The 22593-nt window shown below is 39.4% G+C and overlaps 1 protein-coding gene and 1 non-coding gene across 4 annotated transcripts in view; both read right to left on the bottom strand.

Annotated features, from left to right (window-relative positions):
* Window positions 1-22593, bottom strand: part of ULK4 (unc-51 like kinase 4) — a 502923-nt gene that overhangs the window by 386906 nt on the left and 93424 nt on the right. For all 3 annotated transcript variants that reach the window (XM_043443377.1, XM_043443375.1, XM_043443376.1), the window contains 2 exons: window positions 19387-19548; window positions 7674-7856 (listed from right to left, as the gene is read on the bottom strand). In XM_043443377.1, the coding sequence (XP_043299312.1) occupies window positions 7674-7856; window positions 19387-19548 (345 nt within the window). The remainder of the gene's footprint in view (window positions 1-7673; window positions 7857-19386; window positions 19549-22593) is intronic.
* On the bottom strand, window positions 10149-10255 carry LOC122425274. The gene has a single exon (XR_006264810.1). It is a non-coding gene; the product is annotated as a U6 spliceosomal RNA (small nuclear RNA).

Raw genomic sequence — 22593 nt, 5'->3', positions numbered from 1 at the left:
CACCATTTGGCTCAACACAACTAAATTTTACACGTGGAGGAAAAAAAGCAGAAGCTGTTGAGGTCTATAGCCCAAACCACAGATTGAAGAGCTTCTGTCCAACAGTCAAATGGTTCTTGGCAGTGATTTCAGAACAGACATATCTACATAACATAAAGATGATGTTATGAAATGTTCACCATGTGAGGAATTGGTTGAAAGATATGAAGCTTACATCACAAAGTGGTATCTTGATCAAAATTAAGCAAAAGGATAAAAATTCCTCCAGTACATATCATAAAGACAAAATTATGAGATAAAAAAAAAAAACCACAGTGATGTAGAGAACATCAAAGTGATTTATTTCCTGCAAATCTCCAGAGGTAAAATTGATTTGTTTCAATCAACTGTCATAGGTAAAAATCACTTAGTACAGCCTGGCCATCAGAAGACAGTAGCCTGAGGAAAAAAAAAAGAGAGAGAGAGAGAGAGAGAGAAATCATGTGTGTGAATGACTATGCTGACTTGGTTTTCCCATTTAATGTCGATGGAAGTGAAAAACGTACTAAAATTGGTTTTGGATTACACTTAAAGAAGTTTAGCCAAGTAAGTAAAAGGTCTCTTATACAACACATTTATTAATGTAGACAGATGAAAAATGTGAATACAAACTCATGTTATTAATATGCATTATTAACTAATTACCATATTTTAAATGAGCAACCTTTGAGTCAGGATGCCTAGTGACTTTGTGAGAAACAAGCAAAATAAAACAAAACCTGAGCTAACTGGCTTTCAGATTTTTCAAAGTTTTATATGCATGAAATTTCATAGTAATCTTCCATAGTACCTCCAAATATCATAAGCAATCTGTACCTTCTGGTTTATTATTAATCACTGTTGTGCTACTTGGTCAACTTATGAAATCTGAAACAGCTTCAGTCAAACTAGATTGCTGAAATAAAAATGGACACCAGCTCCTGTTAAAATTAACAAGTCAGGCACAAATTACAAAGGTATCCATAGGCAGTAACACCCAGAAGGAAATCATCTTACCAATGAGCATGAACAAATGCACCTTGAAACATAGTATGACTCTTAAAAAGTAATGTTTAAATTGTTAAGTGACCTCAAAGCATATGAAGTGCCAAAGTATGCATCACTGATTGTGCAGCTAAGAAGCACATTCAAGGTCACATACCTCACGGGAAAAAAATACGTCACTGAGGCAGATGTTTGAATCCACATAACGTGTAAACAAGTTGATGTGAGTGTACTAAGCTCAATTAATTGAAATAGAGCAGAGTAGGGTTCCCAGGGTTTTATATACTTTCAGTTTTCTAACATCAAGAATGAGGCACTGGATTTTTAATGTCTGCTTTTATTTTTTTAAGTCACATGGGTGACTTTGTTTTTTTACAAAGCAGTACACCAGTTTACAACAATTTCCATATGCTTTCCCCCTTCTCCCTGGATGCATTTATAGACATGCATATGTATGTATGTATGCATATGTGTGTATATAGATAGATAAGTACATGAAAGGAGGGGGGAAGGAGAGGAGAAGGAAGGAAGGAAGGAAAGGAGTCTGCCATTCTAAAACTGCAATGACATCTAGTATCAAACAATCATCCTGATTCACATTACTTGGTCTTCTTAGCTGATTCAACCATTGCTCGGTTGCCTGAAGGTCATTCTCTGACAGACTCTTCAGGAAGAGCTCATGGAAACTGACCTCTTCCATGCTCATACATCTACCTGTGGTCCCTGTAACAGAACACCCAAGATACTGAATATAAAATCCTTGGTGACAGACTCTCAGAGGAGCAGCTAAGAGAGTGCTTAATTTTACTGGAGTTTCTCCTAAAGGAATAATTACAGAAGTCCACGCAAAAGAATTTATAAGAATGCTCTCTCTTGCAAAAAAAAAAAAGGAGGGGGGGATTCTAAAATGTGCAGTAGTGAACTGCTGGAAAGCACTGGGGTACCTTCACATCATGGACCACTATAACCCTTTAGAAACAATACTGAAGAGTTATACTGAGTTACACACACATTCCTAACATCACTGAATAGAAAAGTATGAACAATCGATCTAATTTCAATAGACCGATCTAATTTCTGTAAAAAGATTCTAAAATAGCATGTGCATGTGGCAGCAGGGAGAAGGAAATCTGTCAATGTCTGTGTATGTGTACATATTAATATACATACACACAATAAATATCAATTTGAAAAGTATATACAAAAATCTTGATGAGATTATTTTGTGAACATTAAGCACTTTATTTTACTCCTCTGTACTCTATATTCCATATATCCTGGATTTTCAATACTACATCCTAAAATTCATGAGTTATAAACATACCTTAATACAAATAAATATAAGTGACATTAGCTTCTTTTAGTTTCTAGATACTATAATTAAGGAGAATTGCAATGACTTCATCCAGTACCTCTCTCCCTGGTAAATCATCAGGAAAAATGTTTTCAGCACCCTCAAACTCCTCCAGCCCCAAATCTTTAAGATTCAGTATTTGTAGGCCATAAGAGCTTGGAAGAGACAGAAAAATAAAAGTAGGAAGTATACCAGGTATTCAAAAAATCAGTTTATATGGCACAAGACTGGTAAATAAGCTCACATCTAACTTACAAGGTTTCTCTTATGCCTGGTCATGCCTTCCAGAAGCTACTCATCCAGAGTCATTCAAGCATCTGAACTGTGAAAAGGTTATCAATTCCTTACATCTAGTGATAATGCAAGAATTACATATAAAATACCATCTACCAAGGATTCTGAAAGTATCCTATGAAGAGCTTCATTTGTCCTTTTTCTCTTTTTTGAAAACAGGGCAGAAAAACATTTTGTGATTTTTTGTTTTGCCAAATTTTTCTAGTTACTAGAATATGCAGAATACATGATTTGTAACAAAGAGAGTCCCCTTGTACCATGGCTGTGAACACTCACTTTCACACCACAGTGTATAGAACACACACTCATTTTGATAAAGGAATCTTCTGCATTTAGCACATTATGGGCAAGCAGATCCTTTTGAAGATGATGACAAAATAAATCAAGCACTGTGATGCACATGGCTGCTAAATGATGATCGTGTAAGGACAATGATACCCATGTAGCTAATGCAGGTGATACTGTGAAGTTTAATTCTTTGAACACATCAATGTCCATTCAAGAACATAAACATTATTCAGAAGGTAATAATAATATGACCTAATGAATCTAGTGTAACATGAAAACATGGCTACAACTACATATTTCAAATGGAGAATCAGAGAGATTAATTACAAACCACACATGTTCATGTTCAATCATGTCCGACTCTTTGCGACCCCATGGACTGCAGCCTGCCAGGCTCCTCTCTCCAAAGAATTTTCCAGACAAGAATACTGGAGTGGGTAGCCATTTCCTCCTTCAGGGGATCTTCCCGACTCAGGGATCGAACCTGCATCTCCTGCATTGGCAGGCGGATTCTTTATCACTGAGCCACCTGGGAATCCCTACAAACTCCAAGTAACTATAAATCATAAAGTATGCTGCTAATCAAGTAATCCTAAATTCTAGGTTTTATTGTAAGATAAATATAGCATGTGTCTTAATGACCGCTGGTTAAGTTACAAGTAAACATTACTCTCATGATCTACCTTTCTAGAGAATAATTTAGCATTATTTATGCACAGGCTTCGAAGTATGCATAACACCTGTGGTGACTGATTAGCAGTGGACACAAAGATGCATGGAAATAGGATGCTCACTGCATCAGGCTGAGTACAAACCACAAAGTTAGAGGCAAATAGCTCAACAGTGGGAGAAGGGTTCAATTACCATACGCCACAAAATGAAAACTTATTTTTAAAATGTTCTTAGGGTATATTTAAAGACATATGCCTAACTATGATAAATCAACACATTTCAATCATAATTTTATAAATGTGTGCATAAAATACATAGACATGTGAACCAAAGACTAAAAGAGATAAACCTACATGGTAACAGTAATTAGCTCTGGGCAGCGAGATTATAGTCTATTTTGTTTTCTTCTTTAGGTTCTTCTAAATTTTCTGCAGTAAACAGTAATTTCTCTCACTCAAAAGGAATGGCAGGGGCCTCCTTTGGGGCTGAATTTCAACACAAAAATCTACCACAATACATAGGCATCAGTCCCCCGAATAGACAGGTGTGGTTCTTTCTTCCCATATCCAGCTGAAAGTAGTAAGCCTGGTATCTATTCCTGGGTCTCTTCCTCTTCCACTCATTCTAGCCTATTAACAACCAATGCCTGGAAAAAACACAATTACCAATAATAACCCCTAAAACACACACCTATATGCAAATATTTGTATTTTTCTTTAACTAAAAATAAAACTACGGCCACTGTGTCGAAACCCCTAAGGAAGGCAAATATCACCGCCCTACATGAGCTGCATCTTCTTCCTACTTCCCTGCCTTTTCTACATCCCTTCCCCACTGCTCACTGTGGATAGCACTGCTGCTCTTTCTTCTCTTCCAGGGTCTCTCCAGGAATTCTCACATTTCAGGGAAGCTGAACTAACCACAGAGTCCTTCCTGCACATGTCACACAGTGCACTCTTTCTTGTCATTGAGGGCTCAGCTGGAACATCACCTCCTTGGAGAGGTACTCCATGACTTCCCCTTGCCCTCCCCCAGCAAATGGTGTCTGGCTCCACCCCCTGCACACATCCCCCTGCAAGACATTTTATCAACATCATCCTGCTCAATGTTCTTCAGAGCACTAACACTATCCGAAATTATTCTGTTTCTTTGCTTACTGTCTGGCCTGAGCATCAGCTTTAGCATTTATAACCTCCATGAACTTGACAAAATCACTCAAGGCACTAAGTCTCATTTGAGAATAACCCAGAGTTACAAGTCATTAAGTGTCTAGTCTATGATAAATGTTCAATATGATGGTAAATTCTTTTAATTAATGAAAAATAGAACCTTACCTTTTAAATGACAATTCATCGTATTTAAATGGACACAGATACATTTTAAAGACCAGAGGACAAGACAGAAAAGATGCACAACGGCTAGAGGCCTCTGCACCTGAAGATCAGTATGTCAATGAGTTTGCTGGGGTTTCACTCTGACTCATACATCCCACGCTGGGTGCTGGATAATGCAGCAGTCCAGAAACACCAATAGCGTATGTGCATGTGTGCACACACACACACACACACACAAATACATGGGAAACATCAGCTCTCTCAATCAGACACACACACACACACACACACACAAATACAAAGGAAACATCGGCCCTCTCAAACCAGAAGATCAGGAAAGGGACAGCCTGGAAAGACCAAAAACATTCAGATGACAGCTACTTTACTTCAGCCAAGCACCATGAAAAACCATGGCCCCTTCAGCAAAGGGCAAGAAGGGAGCCTCGACTCCCACCCTCACGTGATTGTAACAAGGCATCCAACACTCCTCCCTGCCAGGGAGACAGAAAGGACCACAAGGAGAGCTGGGACTTTCATCCCAACCCAGCAACAACAAGCCCCCTTGGTCCCAACCATGGTTATCAGCAGAGATACTGATGGGATGCTCAGACCTCCACCAATATTAGCAGCAGAGATGCTCCTCTCCCCATTCCTGCTGAGATGGCATCATGAGAGGCTAGTGGGAGGCCTCCACTTTTGCCAACTTCTGCTAGCAACGGGACACCCTCCTGTACCCAACCAGTGTCAGTGGAAGAGCAATGAGGAGCTCTTCCCCCCACCAGCCAGGAAGGCATCAGAGAAGGTGGTGGGAAGCTTGGGCTCCCACCCCTGCCCAGCAGGAAGGAGGAGCTCTGCCACGTCCCTGGGGTGTCAACAGAAGTCCACAGGGCAATCTGGGTTTCCAGACCAACAGGAGAGGAACAAAGCAACGCCATCCTTCCTCTGCCAGTTCAGTGTCAGAGGAGACCCACCGAAATGGGAGATTTCAATAAAACCCAAAGTCCTAAAACATAACACCCAAAATGTACAGTTTATACAGAGCTTCCGTTTAACAAGATGACAGAGTTCTGGAGGTCTGTCTCACAACAATGCAAATACACAACAAGAATGGCTGAGAGAGCAAATTTTATGTTTTTCACCACAATTTAAAATATTTAAGTAACAATACTAATTCAAAAGATTATTTTTCAATTAACACAGGTAATTATTCAATCATTAAGATACATGGAATATTAAGCATTATAAAATAAATATAAAATCATTTAATTAATGCATATTATTTTACTACCTTTGTGAAATACCGTGTTTTAAACTCAATCAATCCATGCCTGTGTGAAGAAAAATAAACCGCCAAAACCCTCAGCCTCTCTTACCGCAATTTACACAGCAAAACTACTCAAATGGTGATCTTTCTAACACAATGGTAACAACCTTCAATGACTTGGTAAATTAAATAGCAAAAAATTAGATATACAAACTATACTTTCTGTGAGGCTCAAATTTCTTAGCAGAACCAAAATCAGACTAATAAAAGCCAAGAACTGGTTTGCTCTCTATTTTGACTTTTAAAATCAAGTTTACTATGTAAACATGACAATTATTAATTATAGAAATTCTTAGCTTTATAAAAAATCAAATTTAACACATTGCATTTTATGCAGAAGAACCACAGCAAACATTATATTTAAGTGGCCCCATTCCACACTTCCTAGCAGTGTTACCTGCTGAGAATGTTTCAGAACACTCTAATTTGACAGCTATTATCCCTCAGAAAAAGTTAGATAATTGGTCCAATAAGTGTAAAGAACATTGCATACTACATCACCCTTAGGAAGATTCATAATACACATGAGCAACTGAAAAACTGGGAAAGGTTGTACAACTGAAAATCTGACTCACTGCTTTCCAAACGTGTGTATGTAGCTGTGGTCCACGACTTTCATCTGCTAACACCTCACTGGACACTAATGTTCAAGGGCAGGACTTCTCCAACCATAACCTTCCACCCAATCCTCTAGAGACCTCATTAAAATGTCAGCTCTGATTCGGCAGGTCAGGGAGGGGCCTGAGGGTCTGAAACGCTCACAGGTGATGCCAACGTTTCTGGCTCAGGGATCGCTCCTCAGCAGGCCGCTAGAGAAGATACTGAGGACAGTTGCAACAGAGACTTCTTTAAAGCCGTGTGGTTTTGTGATATGAACTGAACACTTACAGACTCTACAGTACATAAAATACAGGTATATCAAAGGATTGGAAGGAGACGAAGTTAAAAACAAGGGAAAGGGTGCTCTGAAGGTTCAGTGTGCTGGCGGAGTATTAGGACAAGGAAAGGAATAAAAATGAGTCAGGGTGAGCAGAGAATATAAAGGGACCCCTCCAAAAGGCAGGCAAAGAACATGGGAAGAGAGATGGGGGCTGAGGACAAAGAGGCATGAGAAATATTAGCATGGAGGAAGGATTCATAAATTTTCTAACGTTTCATTACTAAAATGGGGCAAGTCGGCAGAGCCATTTACCGGATTTCTATTTTAATCACTAAAAGACTCTTTTAACATCTTCAGATGAATGGCCTGTGGTACAGAGGTTTGGCAAAATTCAAAAGGGCCCCCTTGAGATGAAAAATAAATTCTACAGAGATATATTGCTTATGGAGCCACTAAAATTGCAGGAGAAAACAACCATTTTTAAAGTGGAATCATAGGTCAAACCTTTTCTTGGATTAGCCTCTGAAGATGAATCCCACAGGACAGCATTGCACTGAATAAGGTCAACATGTACTGCTGGACTTTGCAGATGGCAGAGGCCAGGGAGTGTATTACTGAGGTCAGTCCCACCTTCTCAATGACATTCTGGAAGGCAGTAGGAGAATGGCGAGTGATTCTGCACAAGGCCTGCAGCGAGAGGAGAAGAGACACATTAGAAGACTCCAAGAGCATGAACCAAGCCCCAGAAAGAGAGCAAATACTTCTGTGGAAAGGAGAAAAAGGGGCTTAACTTGCTCCTTCATCACTTATCTTGGCATAAGTAATTTGAACAACTTAGACACATTTAAAATTAAAACAATAATCCAACTTCCAATAAAATTTAAGTTGGGAAGCATGGGGCAGAGAGGGAAGTGGGAAGGGGGTTCAGAATGGAGAGGACACATGTATACCTATGACTGATTCATACCGATGCATGGCAAAAACCATCACAATATTGCAAGGCACTTATCCTTCAATTAAAATAAAAAATTAATAAATTTAAAAATTTTAAGCTATAAAACATTAGAAAACCTTACAAGTATCATGTACGTTATGCTGCTGCTGCTGCTGCTAAGTCGCTTCACTCGTGTCCGACTCTGTGCGACCCCTTAGACGGCAGCCCATCAGGCTCCTCTGTGCCTGGGATTTTCCAGGCAAGAGTACTGGAGTGGGTTGCTATTTCCTTCTCCTATGTACGTTATGAGTTAACTAAAATGATAAAAGTTTTTCTGTATAGACTCATAAATTATTTTAAGCAATGAAAACATTAAGATAAGCCTTCTTTATGTAGACACTAAGTTAAAGGCTGAAGAAACTGTCATAAAAGTAAATATTTAACATTTATTGTTTAGTATGTGAAGAACACGATCTGAGACTATCTAAAGACTATCTAACTTAATTCTCCCAAATAACATTTGAAAGGTATTATTATTAGCCCCATTTTATAGATCATAAAACTAAGGGACAGATTATTTAAGTAATTTGCTCAAAGGCATAAAGCTAGCAAGTGGCAATGATAGAAGTCAAACCAAAGTAATCAAGACCCCTGAGCTAGTTCTCAAGTTCTCATAGACTATTAAAGATTAAATTTACAATTAACAAACTAATAGAATTTAGTAAGTACTGTAATAGAAGTAGGCTCAATTATGCTTGGAAAAGCACAAAAAGTTAAGTCAACAAAAGCTACAGAAGGAGAATGGTAACTGAGTCAGTCTTTGAAGGTGAGTGGGAAATGGACAGGTGAAAAAGTAGATAAGAAAATTCCAGCCAGAGAGAAGAGAACAAGTATTCACATGGAGACATGAAGATGCAGAGCAGGTTCTAGGAAGGGCAAGCTCTCTTGTGCAACTCTCAGGGGAAGAAGAGACAGAGAGAGTAGGAAAGAGGGGAAAATTATGACTCACCTACTGAGGAGATTATCTTTCCCCATTCTTGCCTCTTTTGCTGAAGATTAATTGACCACCGATGCATAGGTTAATTTCAGGCTCTGTGTTCCACTGATCTGCAGGTCTTGTTTTTGTGCCAATACCACACTGTTTTGATTAATGTAGCTTTATAATACAGTCTGAAGCCTAGGAGGGTGACACCTCCAGCTTCGTAATTTTTTTCTCAAGATTGCTTTGAACATGAGGGGTCTTTTGCAGTTCCACACAAATTTTAGGATTATTTTGTTCAACTTCTATGAAAAATGTCATGGGTATTTTGATAGGAATTACATTAGATCTATGGATTGCTTTGAGTAGTATGGCCATTTTAATAATATTAATTCTTCTAATACGAGAGCATGGGCTATCTTTTCCATGTCCTCCAATCATCTTCAACTTCCTTCATCAGTGTTTTATAGTTTTCAGAGTAGAGGTCTTTCACTTCTGTGGTTAAGTTTATTCCAAGGTATTTTAGTCTTTTTGATGTGATTTAAAACAGGATTTTTTAAAATTTCTGTTTCTGATAGTTCACTATTAGTGTATAGAAAAGCAACAAATTTCTGCCTATTAATCTTGTATCCTGCATCTTTGCTGAATTCATTTACCAGTTCTAATGGTTTTTTTGTGGAGACTAGGTTTTTCTATATGAAGCATCATGTCATCTGCAAATAGTGACGGTTTACTTCTTCCTTTCCAATTTGGATGCCTTTTATTTTCCTTATCTGACTGCTGTGGCTAGGACTTCCAATACAATGTTAAATAGAAGTGATGAGAGTGAGCATCCTTGTCTTGTTTCTGAATTTAAAGGAAAAGCTTTCAGCTTTTCACCACTGAGTATGATGTTAGTGTGGATATGTCAAAAATAGCCTTTATAATGTTGAGATATGTACCCCCTATACCCACTTTAATGAAAGCTTTTCAGCATGAATGGATGCTAAATTTTGTCAAGTGCTTTTTTGGCATCTATTGAGATAATCATGTGATTTTTTTTTTTTTCTTTCAGTTTTTTTTTTTTTTAAATATGGAACGCTTCACGAATTTGCGTGTCATCCTTGCGCAGGGGCCATGGTAATCTACTCTGTATCGTTCCAATTTTAGTATATGTGCTGCCGAAGCGAGCACAATCATGTGATTTTTATTATTCCTTTTGTTAATATGATGTACCTGACTGATTTGCAAATGTTGAACCATCCTTGGATCCCTAGAATAAATTTAACTTGATTATGGTGTATGATCCTTTTTATATATTGTTGGATTCATTTTGCAAATACTTTGTTGAAAATTTCTGCATCAGTGGTTCATCAAAGGTATTGGCCTGGTATTCTTATTTCTGTAGTGTCTTTGGTTTTGGAATCAGGCTGAAGTGGACTTGTAGAATGAGGTATCACCTCATACCTATCAGAATGTCTATCATCAAAAAGTCTACAAATAACAAATGTTGGAGAAAATGTGGAGAAAAAGGAACCCTTGTACACTGGTGGTAGAAACGTAAATTGGGGCATTCACTATGGAAAACAGTATGGAAGTTCCTCAAAATTCTTAAAAATAGAACTACTATTTGGCCCTGCAATTCCATTCCTGAGAATATATCTACAAAAAAAATGAGTACATTAATTTGAAAAGACAGATGAGCCCCAATGTTTGTAACAAGCACTACTTAAAACACCCAAGATATGCAAGCAACCCCCAACAAAGATAAGTGGATAAAGCAGATGTAGTGTATACACACACACATACACACACACACAATGGAGTATCACCCAGCCATAAAAAAGAAGGAAATTCTGCCATCTGCAGCAATGTAGATGGATCTAGAGAAAATATTGCCTAGTGAAATATATTTGACAAATACTGTATGGTATCACTTATACGTAGAATTTTTTAAAGTAATACAAACAGCTGTGTAGAGGGAAACAGAAACAGACTCACAGACACTGAAAACAAAGTACTGGTTACCAGAGAGGAGGGAGCAGTGAGGGGCGAGTGAGGGCATGAGGTTAAGAGACACAAAGTTATGTGTAAAACAGACAAGCAATAAAGACGCACGTACAGCACAGGAAATTACAGCCATTATCTTGTAATAGCACTTAATGAAGTATAATGTATAAAAATACTGAATCACTATGCTGCACATACATCTGTACATGGTAAGTCACTTCAATTCTGTCCAACTCTTTGCAACCCTATGGATTATAGCCTGCCAGTTTCTTTTGTCCGTGGGATTCTCCAGGCAAGAACACTGGAGTGGGCTGCCATGCCCTCCTCCAGGGAACTTTCCCAACCCAGGGATGGAACTCATATCTCTTACGCTTCCTGCACTGACAGGCAGGTTCTTAACCAGTACCACCACTTGGGAAGCCCCACTATGCTGTACGCCTAAAACTGATATAACATATTGTAAGTCAACTATACTTCAATTAAGAAAAAAGAAAATTGTTTCATTATTTCAGTATTATCTCAAATATTGTTCAATTCTTGGATTTTTTAAAAAAAAGCATTCTAAATGGAGTCCCTAAAGATCATGCTACAATTTGAACTTTTAAAGGAAATTTAGAGATCTCCCTTAAAGTGACTTAAAGACAGTGAACAGTAATTCTCATTAGTACTGTAACAATTCTTGGGAGAGGCTTTCAAAATAATACTGACTTGAAACTGATACAAAATATCTACCCAGCCATATGGGTTATTTCTTGATGCAAGATTTGTCCAGATTACTTCTAAATGTATTCAAACCAATATGAGGGCAACTATAAGGTCCTGTCTTCAGAAAGGCGCTCAAATGCCTAACTTATCTTCCATTTGGAAAAACTCATAAAGGTTATTTCTTGTAATTTGTCACTTCTAGATATAAAACACAGTTCACAGAGTTCACAGAGGCTTAAGAGCATATGAGTACTTGTATTCCCCAAATTTAAAAAAATCAAATCTCAAGATTGATTTTCAGTGATTTGGTGTTTAAAATATTTGCTTACTGAAACAGAGTTTGAAAGTACATTTTATAGCTGGAAAGAACATTTTCAGCTCGAAATTCACTATAAAATTTACCTCAAAAAGAACATTGTGTTATCTCCAGTTTTTTCATAAATATTTTTTTAAGTGAAGGATAATTGCTTTACAGTACTGCATTGGTTTCTACCAAACATCAACATGAATCAGCCATAGATTTACCCATATTTCCCAGAATTTTAACCATCTGTTTATTAAAGCAGTGTCTAGGAAAGAGACTAATTCGGAAGTGAAGGCTGCATACCTATTAGAAACACGAACAGAATCACTGTGGAATAAGTTTAAGAACCATTTCTTTCCTGTCTCTTGAATGATTTTTTTAATGTCATATCAAAATTACCTTGGGGACTTTTTCAAACTCTACACCCCCTCATCTGACCTCTGATACATGACCTTAAGATACTTGGGAAAGGGGCAGCGGGTGGAGAGAGAGGAGGAAGTAGTCAGTGTTGCTGAAAAGTTCTCCTACAACACTAGGGTGAACCACCACCCTGAAACTCTTCACTTTGTCACTCTTCCTCTCGGCACACCAGGGAGTGTAAACAGCCCAGTCACCTCCCTCACTGGAGCCATTCTATTCAATCTAACTCTAAAGGTTTCTCTGGTTCCCACTGTGGTTCATATAGAGATTCCCTACAAACCTAATAAACCCAGAAATCCTCTCATCCATTCAACACATTTCCCAAATCAGGTCCACTCCCTTCAACCACAAATCCCTAAGGAATGGATGCCATTCCTGAGGGGGAAGGATTAATTAGCCATCTTTCACACTACACCCAGGGCAGTGTTTTCCAAGAGCTTCAAGGCCTAGGGCAGTGGTTCTCAAACCTCAGTAGGCATTAGAAGTGCTTGTTAGAATGCAGATTACTGAGCCTCTCCCTTCAGAGACTCTGAGATAGTAGCTCTGGGTCAGGGTCCAAAAACCCATGTTTCTTACAAATTCCTAGGTTATTTAATGCTGCTCATCTGAGGCCCACACTGGTATAGGGGACTCTATGGGGCACCCTGCTTGTTTAGCTTATATGCAGAGTACATCATGAGAAATGCGGGGCTGGAAGAAGCACAAGCTGGAATCTAGATTGCCGGGAAAAATAGCAATAACCTCAGATATGCAGATGACACCACCCTTATGGCAGAAAGAGAAGAGAAACTAAAAAGCCTCTTGATGAAAGTGAAAGAGGAGAGTGAAAAAGTTGGCATAAAGCTCAACATTCAGAAAACTAAGATCATGGCATCTGGTCCCGTCACTTCATGGGAAATAGATGGGGAAACAGTTGAAACAGTGTCAGACTTTTATTATTTATTTTTCCAAAATCACTGCAGATGGTGATTGCAGCCATGAAATTAAAAGACACTCCTTGGAAGCAAAGTTATGACCAACATAGATAGCATATTAAAAAGCAGAGACATTACTTTGCCAACAAAGGTCCGTCTAGTCAAGGCTATGGTTTTTCCAGTGGTCATGTATGGATGTGAGAGTTGGATTGTGAAGAAAGCTGTGTGCCAAAGAATTGATACTTTTGAACTGTGGTGTTGGAGAAGACTCTTGAGAGTCCCTTGGACTGCAAGCAGATCCAACCAGTCCATCCTAAAGAAGATCAGTCCTGGGTGTACATTGGAAGGACTGATGCTGAAGCTGAAACTCCAATACTTTGGCCACCTCATGTGAAGAGTTGACTCACTGGAAAAGACCTGGATCCTGGGAGGGATTGGGGGTAGGAGGAGAAGGGGATGACAGAGGATGAGATGGTTGGATGGCATCACCGACTCAATGCACATAACTTTGAGTAAACTCCGGGAGTTGGTGATGGACAGGGAGGCCTGGCATGCTGCGATTGATGGGGTCGCAAACAGTCGGACACAACTGAGCGACTGAACTGATGGGCCCAAGAGATGACTAGGCCAGTCTGAGTGAGAGGTGGTGGTGGCCTGGATTTCAGGGGTAACAACAGAGCTGCAGAGAGAGGCACACAGTCCTGGGCTGTATTTATGAATTACAGTCAAAGGACAGGTTGACGAGCTGGATATAAACAGCAAAGGGGAAGGAAATAAGGAAGAAGAAGCAACAAAAATGACATCTAGGCCTTTGTTTTCCTTCATCTATCTTCATTTTCCTTCCCCTCCCAAAGATAACACATCAGATTCTGAAGAAAGGGGGCAGACACAGGAATGGGAGCCTTTGCTCATGGGGCCCAGGAGTGGCAGTGGCAAGGCAGGAGGATGAAGACACAGAGGAGGAGGCGGCCAGAGGGGACAGAGTCTGCTACACTGAATAAATGAATTGAACAGATCAATAAATATACTGAGAATAATGGGAACCAGGTTTCTGTCCAAGAAGGGATTTACAAATACAGAAAATGGGAGGTCTAGAAAGAATTCTAATATATTGGATTAAAATTGGAAGTATCAGTATGAATACATGAATTTTGTTCCAAATACCTACAATGATAGATGTAAGAATAATTCTATATATGTGTGTATATGTTGCATGCGTGTGTGGTTAGTCGCTCAGTTGTGTCCGACTCTTGGAGACCCCATGGATTGTAGTCCACCAGGCTCCGCCGTCCATGGAATTTTCCAGGCTAGAATACTGGAATGAATAGCCATTCCCTTCTCCAGGGGATCTTCCTGACCCAGGGATCGAGCCCATGTCTCTTGCACTGGCAGGCAGATTCTTTACTACTGTGCCACCTGGGAAGTTCCGTATGTATATATGGGTACATACACTTTTTTTCTATCTCTGAATACTTAGAAGGCCTGAAAACAATAAAACCCCAAAGCAGTAAGCACATCACCCAGACTGTGGGTTCTAAACATCAAAGCTTCCTTGGAGAAATTATTGGTTCCAGGGTTGGCAGAGTGAAAGTCCAAAAGCAGTCCAGAAACTGCATGGTTTCAGAAAGGAATCAAGTGAACAAGCAATGACAGAAATAGATCAACAGGACACCAAAGCCAGCTTGGAGGGCTTCTAGCAAGATCTGAGCATCCAAACAATACATAATAACAGTGGTAACAGTAATATGACATTACACTTCATCAAATAAAACAGGCATCCCTGATCATGATGATACAAATACACACATATGCGAGAGAAGGGAAAGCGCATCCTTAGGATAGAATTCCAACCAATACCAAAGGCCTATTTTTGCACTGCTGTTAAGTACAATGTGCAACAGTTTTTACATTTTTAACGAGTTATAGAAAACAAACAGAAAAATAAAACAAAAAGAACATGGGACCTAGGGAGGTGGGATCAGGTCGGGTAGAAAGGAGACCCAGGAGGGAGAGGATGTATGAATACATACAGCTCAATTTGTCACACATCAGAAACTAACACAACAATATAAAGCAATTATACTCCAATAATAACATAAAGCCTTTAAAAAAAAAAAAAAAAGAATATGGAACAGAGACTGTATGTGGCCAGCAAAACCCAAGGTACATGCTATCTGGCCCTTTATAGAAAACATTAGCCAACTTCTAATATAAAAGGAATGAAACAACTAGGTAGCCATCATATGGCAACCATCACAGAGGCATCTGGTACAGGCAGGGATCCTCAATGGGGCTAAGGAGGTTCAATGGGAAAACACTAGACAGACCCAGGTTGAGCCTTACCCTACAAAGTACAAGCCCCACACCCTTTAAACTCATAAATGACATGAAGTTCCCAGAAAGGCTGAGAAACTGTTTCAAACTGAAGGAGACTAAAGAAATATGAAAACAATATATTAACACGTTACCAAATATGATCCTGGGGCACAAAAGAAGAGAGAGACATTTGGGGGGAAACTGGTAAAATTTCAGTGAAAACTTAATAATTTAGATGAATGCTGACAACAAAATATAAGAAGCCCAAGATGAAAGAGTGAAGCTTACTGTGTCAGAGGAAGGAAGTGCTAGAAGGTTTTAGAGTCTGGTGGAAACTGGAAAGGACTTTGCCAAGAAAAGAAACCATGCTGAGCATAAAGATAAAAATGATAACATAAATCCAATTAAAGCAAGACAGGTTTTTTTTTTCTTTTTAAAGTCCAGGATTAAAATGAACGCCTTAAGTAAGATATGACTCAAAGATGCCTTGCAAAAGTTCACCGGTGTACTCTGTAACTCTTTCCGACAGTTTCTTCGTAATTACTAATATCACAACTTGGGGAGGGGATTCTAACAATGTGAAGCTCGTGAAACAGATGTCCTTTGTTTACGGACATGCAGTGAGCAGGACTGTTAGCCCTTGATCTTCAAAATAACATGGTAAATAGAAGAACTCAAAAATATCCACCAGGGGCTTTGCTGATGGCTCAGTGGTAAAGAATCCGCTTGCCCATGCAGGAGACACAGGTACCATCCCGGATCCAGGACGATCCCACGTGCCATGGAGCAACTAAGCCTGTGTGTTGCAACTACTGAGCCCGTGCTCTAGAGCCCAGGAACTGCAACTACTGAAGCCCACGCCCTAGAGCCCACGCTACACAACAAGAGAAACTGCTGCAATAAGAAGCCTGTGCACCACAACTAGAGAGTAGCCCCTGCTCACTGCAATGGGAGAAAGCAAGCCTGTACAACAGCCAAAAATAAATAAATAAAATTATAAAAAATATATATATCCATCAATATCCACCGGATTTAGCAATAAAGACGATGCTGTGAAAGTGCTGCACTCAATATGTCAGCAAATTTGGAAAATTCAGCAGTGGCCACAGGACTGGAAAAGGTCAGTTTTCATTCCAATCCCAAAGAAAGGCAACGCCAAAGAATGCTTAAACTACCGCACAAATGTGCTCATCTCACACGCTAGTAATGCTCAAAATTCTCCAAGCCAGGCTTCAGCAATACATGAACCATGAACTTCCAGATGTTCAAGCTGGTTTTAGAAAAGGCAGAGGAACTAGAGATCAAATTGCCAACATCAGCTGGATCATCAAAAAAGCAAGAGAGTTCCAGAAGAACATCTATTTCTGCTTTATTGACTATGCCAAAGCCTTTGACTGTGTGGCTCACAATAAACTGTGGAAAGTTCTTCAAAAGATGGGCATACCAGACCACCTACCTGCCTCTTGAGAAACCTCTATGAAGGTCAGGAAGCAACAGTTAGAACTGGATATGGAACAACAGACTGGTTCCAAATAGGAAAAGGAGTACATCAAGGCTGTATATTGTCACCCTGCTTCTTTAACTTACATGCAGAGTACATCATGAGAAACGCCGTACTGGAGGAAGCACAAGCTGGAATCAAGATTGTCAGGAGAAATATCAATAACTTCAGATATGCAGAAGACACCACCCATATGGCAGAAAGTAAAGAAGAACTAAAGAGTCTCTTGATGAAAGTGAAGGAGGAGAGTGAAAAAGTTGGCTTAGAGCTCAACATTCAGAAAACATAGATCATGGATGCGGTCTCATCACTTCATGGGAAATAGACAGGGAAACAGTGGCTGACTTTATTTTTCTGGGCTCCAAAATCACTGCAGATGGTGACTGCAGCCATGAAATTAAAAGACACTTACTCCTTGGAAAGAAAGTTATGACCAAAAAAAAAAAAAAGAAAGTTATGACCAACCTAGACAGCATGTTAAAAAGAGACATTACTTTGCCAACAAAGGTCCGTCTAGTCAAGGCTATGGTTTTTCCAGTGGTCGTGTATGGATGTGAGAGTTGGACTGTAAAGAAAGCCGAGCACAGAATTATTGATGCTTTTGAACTGCTGCGGTGTTGGAGAAGACTCCTGAAAGTCCCTTGGAATGCAAGGAGATCCAACCGGTCCATCCTGAAGGAGATCAGTCCTGGGTGTTCATTGGAAGGACTGATGTTGAAGCTGAAACTCCAATACTTTGGCCACCTGATACAAAGAGCTGACTCATTGGAAAAGACCCTGATGCTGGGAAAGATTGAGGGCAGGAGGAGAAGGGGATGACAGAGGATGAGATGGTTGGATGGCATCACCGACTCAATGGACATGGGTTTGGGTGTACTCCGGGAGTTGGTGATGGACAAGGAGGCCTGGCGTGCTGCAGTTCATGGGGTCGCAAAGAGTCGGACACGACTGAGCAACTGAACTGAACTGAAGTCATTAGCGATTTCAGCAAAACTAGGTTCATTCACATTTTTAGGACAGATAACTGAAACAGGCCAGAAAGGAGCATTTGTGGCAAAAAACCTTTCAAGAAGTATGGCTGGGGTGATGGGGGAACAAATGGAGGTACACCCTAGAAAACTTTGGATATGTTTTTATGTGGGATTTTTTTTTTAATGGGGTAAAGAATACATGAACGCTAATTAGAAAGATTTAGTAGACAAGGAGAGATTAAAGATTTAGGAAAGAGCAAAAATAACCATTTGACTGAAGATTCTCAAGAACAGATAGAAGAATAATGGAGAAGCTTCTCTGAGAGGACAAGGGGCAGTTCATCAGTTGTAAGAGGAAGGGAAGAACTGAGGCAGGATAGGTATAGATGCAAACAGGTCCACAGACGCGGAAGACAAACACTGCGATAATTCCCATTGGACGACTCCATTTTTATCTGGGAAGTATGGGGGAAGTCACTTACTGAGAATGAAGGAGGGAAAAATGTGGGATTGGAGGCTTAAGGAATAAAGATAAGGTCTGAAATTTGGCACAGCGAGAAGCACAAGGATGAGACTCGAGAAATACAGGGAGGGTACCAGATAACACTGAGGGCCCAGATAAGACTGGTGATAAAAAGTAGAATTTAAATAAAGCATGAGAAAGGCTTGTATCGTTTTCACTGGCCCTTACATTGATACAACCAGAGTAACACATCTTCATACAGAATGACCTTTTACACCAAGTCATTATAACCACGGAAGTGAAGTACTAAACAATCGGAATACAAAAACTACGAAATCATAGATGCCTGAACATTAATATCAATTCATTTGAACCATATGACAAACCCACTGAACATAAAATCTGAAAGAGGGAGCTGACAAGAACAGTCAAGGAACACTAAAAACATACCAGACCAAACGCTATACCCTATCCACTTCAGCAGTTTTCCACTATGACCTCCAAATAATTTTTAGAATCCTCGTGTCAGGATCACACAAGATCCTTTTGGAATGTCCCGACAGACCTCTCGCCTCAGGAGAAGAATCAAATTACTGTTCTCACTAACGGCCACTCTGAGATTTCTACCTATCCAATGAAATTCACTCTATATCTAGCACGGTTCTTCAAACTTGCTATTTAAATACATGCAAATATATCCCTCAAAGACACTCCATCTTACCGATATTGCTGTTATCCTAAGAGAATCAACCGTGGAATGTTTGAATAGGTACCATAAAACAGGTCCAATCTCCCCAGTGATGAAGCCCTGGGCCTGAGCGGAAAACGTAGTGCAGACATTTTCAATGATCTTTGCCGCCATGTGATTCACAACACGTTCTTCCTACAGGGAGAGAAGAAAACCAGGAGAAAATTGAACAGGTATTATTAATATTTCAGATGACAAATATATACACGTCATTTCTTCATAACCATGGCTTTATAAATAAAGACCTGACACCAAGACCATCACCTGCCCCTGGATGCACTAGGTGTTTCTGGAGGCGTGGTCATTTCTTCAGGCTACTACAGAACTATTACATTTGGTTGATCGTTAAACGTAGTTTAACATAATTCTCCATATATTGTTGTTGTTGTTTAGTTGCTAAGTTGTGTCCGACTCTTTTGAGACCCCATGGACTATAGCTTGCCAGGCTCCCCTGTCTGTCCATGGGATTTCCCAGGCAAGAATACTGGAGTGGGTTGCCATTTTCTTCTCCAGGGGATATTCCTGACCCAGGGATCAAATCCACACCTCCTACGTTGCAGGTGGATTCTTTACCACTGAGCCACTAGGGAAGCCCCCAATTTTCCACATATTTCCATAAAAACGCTGAAATAATCTAGAAAATACACATAACAACTTACAGTATAACAAAAACTTGACAATGATTTTAAAATCATAAGGAATATGCAGAACAATCATCAGAAGTTACTCTGGGCTGGAAATAGTTAACTAAAGACGACCTAAATACAGGGCATCAAGGAAAGTCCTAAGAAAGAGATTGCTCCAGTGGTGTGACCAAATTAACCTCAACTGAAGGCTGTACTATATTGTCCTAACAATGCTTAAAAGTCTCAAAAAGGATCAAACTATTTCCAGGTAACTTAAATGAGTCCAAGAAAAAGCACAAAAGTACTTAAAAGACTTTTAAAAAATGCCCAACAACATAAAAATCACAAAATCTGACATCTGATTAAATTCACACACACAGAGCAGGAAAATATGACTCATAAGAGAAAATTCAGTGAAAGAATAAGAAAAAAGCATTTAAATGGATATTAAAAATACAGTCCATATACTGAAAAAGAAAGAAGCATAAGCATGTTAAGAAGGAAAGAAATAGATTAAAAAATGACCCAAGTCAGAAGACTAGAGATTATAATGTTTAATATGAAAAATACACTGAATTGGAATAACATATCAGACTCTGCAGACTCAATGATAAGAGAAGATTAGTGAAGACACAGCAATTAGCCTAAAAAAAAGAAAAAACTAGACTACTGGAGTGGGTTACCACACCCTCCTCCAACCTATCTTCCCAACCCAAAGATCAAACCCACGTCTCTTATGGCTCCCTGCATTGGCAGACGGGTGCTTTACCCCTTGGTGCCACCAAGGAAGCCCAATCTAAGAAACTCAATGAATGTCAAGTGGAAGAAAGAAAAATAACATCAAGGTACATCATAATAAGAAAGCTGACCGCCAAAGAAAGGATGCTTTTAAACTGTGGTGTTGCATGTAAATCCATGGCTGATTCATGTCAATGTATGGCAAAAACCACTACAATATTGTAAAGTAATTAGCCTCCAACTAATAAAAATAAATGGAAAAAAAATAATAGACTGTGGTGTTAAAGAAGATTTGAGAGTCCCTTGGACTGCAAGGAGATCAAAACAGTCAATCCTAAAGGAAATCAGTCCTGAATATTCATTGGAAGGACAGATGCTGAAGCTCCAATACTTTGGCCATCTGATCTGAAGAACTGACTCACTGGAAAAGACCCAGATGCTGGGAAAGACTGAAGGCGGGAGGAGAAGGGGACGACAGACGGTGAGATGGCTGGATGGCATCACTGACTCAGTGGACGTGAGTTTGAGTAAGCGCTGGGAGTTGGTGATGGACAGGGAAGCCTGGCATGCTATAGTCCACAGGGTCAGAGAGTCGGACACAACTGAGTGACTGAACTGAACATCATAATCAGACTGCTAAAAAGCAATGATAAAGAGAAACTTGTAGAAACAGTGACAGTAAAAGGACATATAGAGACTATCTAACACATTACCTAACAAAGGTAAGGATGATGGGAGACTTCTCATCAGAAACAATGCAAACCAGAACACAGAGGAACAATACCTCTAAAGCACCAAAAGAAAAAGAAGTAACTGTCAACCTATAAATGTATACCCAACAATAACATCTTTCAAAACAGGTTGGTAAAGGGTACAAATTTTCACATATAAGATGAATAAGATCTGAAGGTTGAATGTAAAACAATGTGACTCTAGTCGATAACACTATATTGTATAATTGAAATTTGCTAAAAGAGGAGAATTTAAATGTTCTTTACGCCTACCATCCAAAAAAGGTAACAGGATAAAATATGAGATGATTGATGTGTTAACTCGATAGGGGAATGTATGCATATATCACCATGTATGCATGTATCAAATCATCACTTTGTACACTTTAAATATCTTACAATTTCATGTCAATTATACTGCAATAAAACTGAAAACAATTTAAATATCTATCTCTGATAAAAGAGACAAAAAACAATCAGCATGAACATAGACTTATATCTGTATGTATTGATCAGATTAACAAGCTTGACCTACTTCGAGAAAAAAAAGCACATCACCCAACAATGGCAGAACTGAACTTTTTCCACCCAGTTATACATACATACTGAGTCATGAGAGAAGTCTCAACAAATTCCAAAGACTTAAAATCATACATACATCATTCCCTCCATCCACAATATCATGAAACTAAAAATAATAATAAAAAGTTTTTTTAAAAAAAGACAGGTATTAAATGAGAAAGACACATAAGAGCTATAGAATTTGTTAAGTCTACAAAGCATGTAATGGGATAGAACAGTTAAAGGAACATGACAATTTCCACAGAAGTCCAACCAGTGTGAACTGTAGAGCCCCGTGGAGCTTCCCCCCAAGAGTATCTGCCACAGGAGAAGCGGAGGTGCAGACCTCACTCTGGCAGGGAGCAGGCCACGCTTGGTGCCTCTGACCTCACCAAGAGTCAGGAAACTGATCTACTCCCGTGCTCAGAAAAAAACTCAGGATTGCTTCTTTATGCCATTCTCAAAGCTTCGCTTTAAGACACATGAGGCAACTCCATACTTGGTAAGCCCTATTGCAGTCTACT

Source organism: Cervus canadensis, chromosome 22 (assembly GCF_019320065.1).
Source record: "Cervus canadensis isolate Bull #8, Minnesota chromosome 22, ASM1932006v1, whole genome shotgun sequence".
Taxonomy (NCBI): Eukaryota; Metazoa; Chordata; class Mammalia; order Artiodactyla; family Cervidae; genus Cervus; species Cervus canadensis.
The sequence above is the reverse complement of the archived record's forward strand: the minus strand, read 5'-3'. Positions and strand labels throughout refer to the sequence as shown.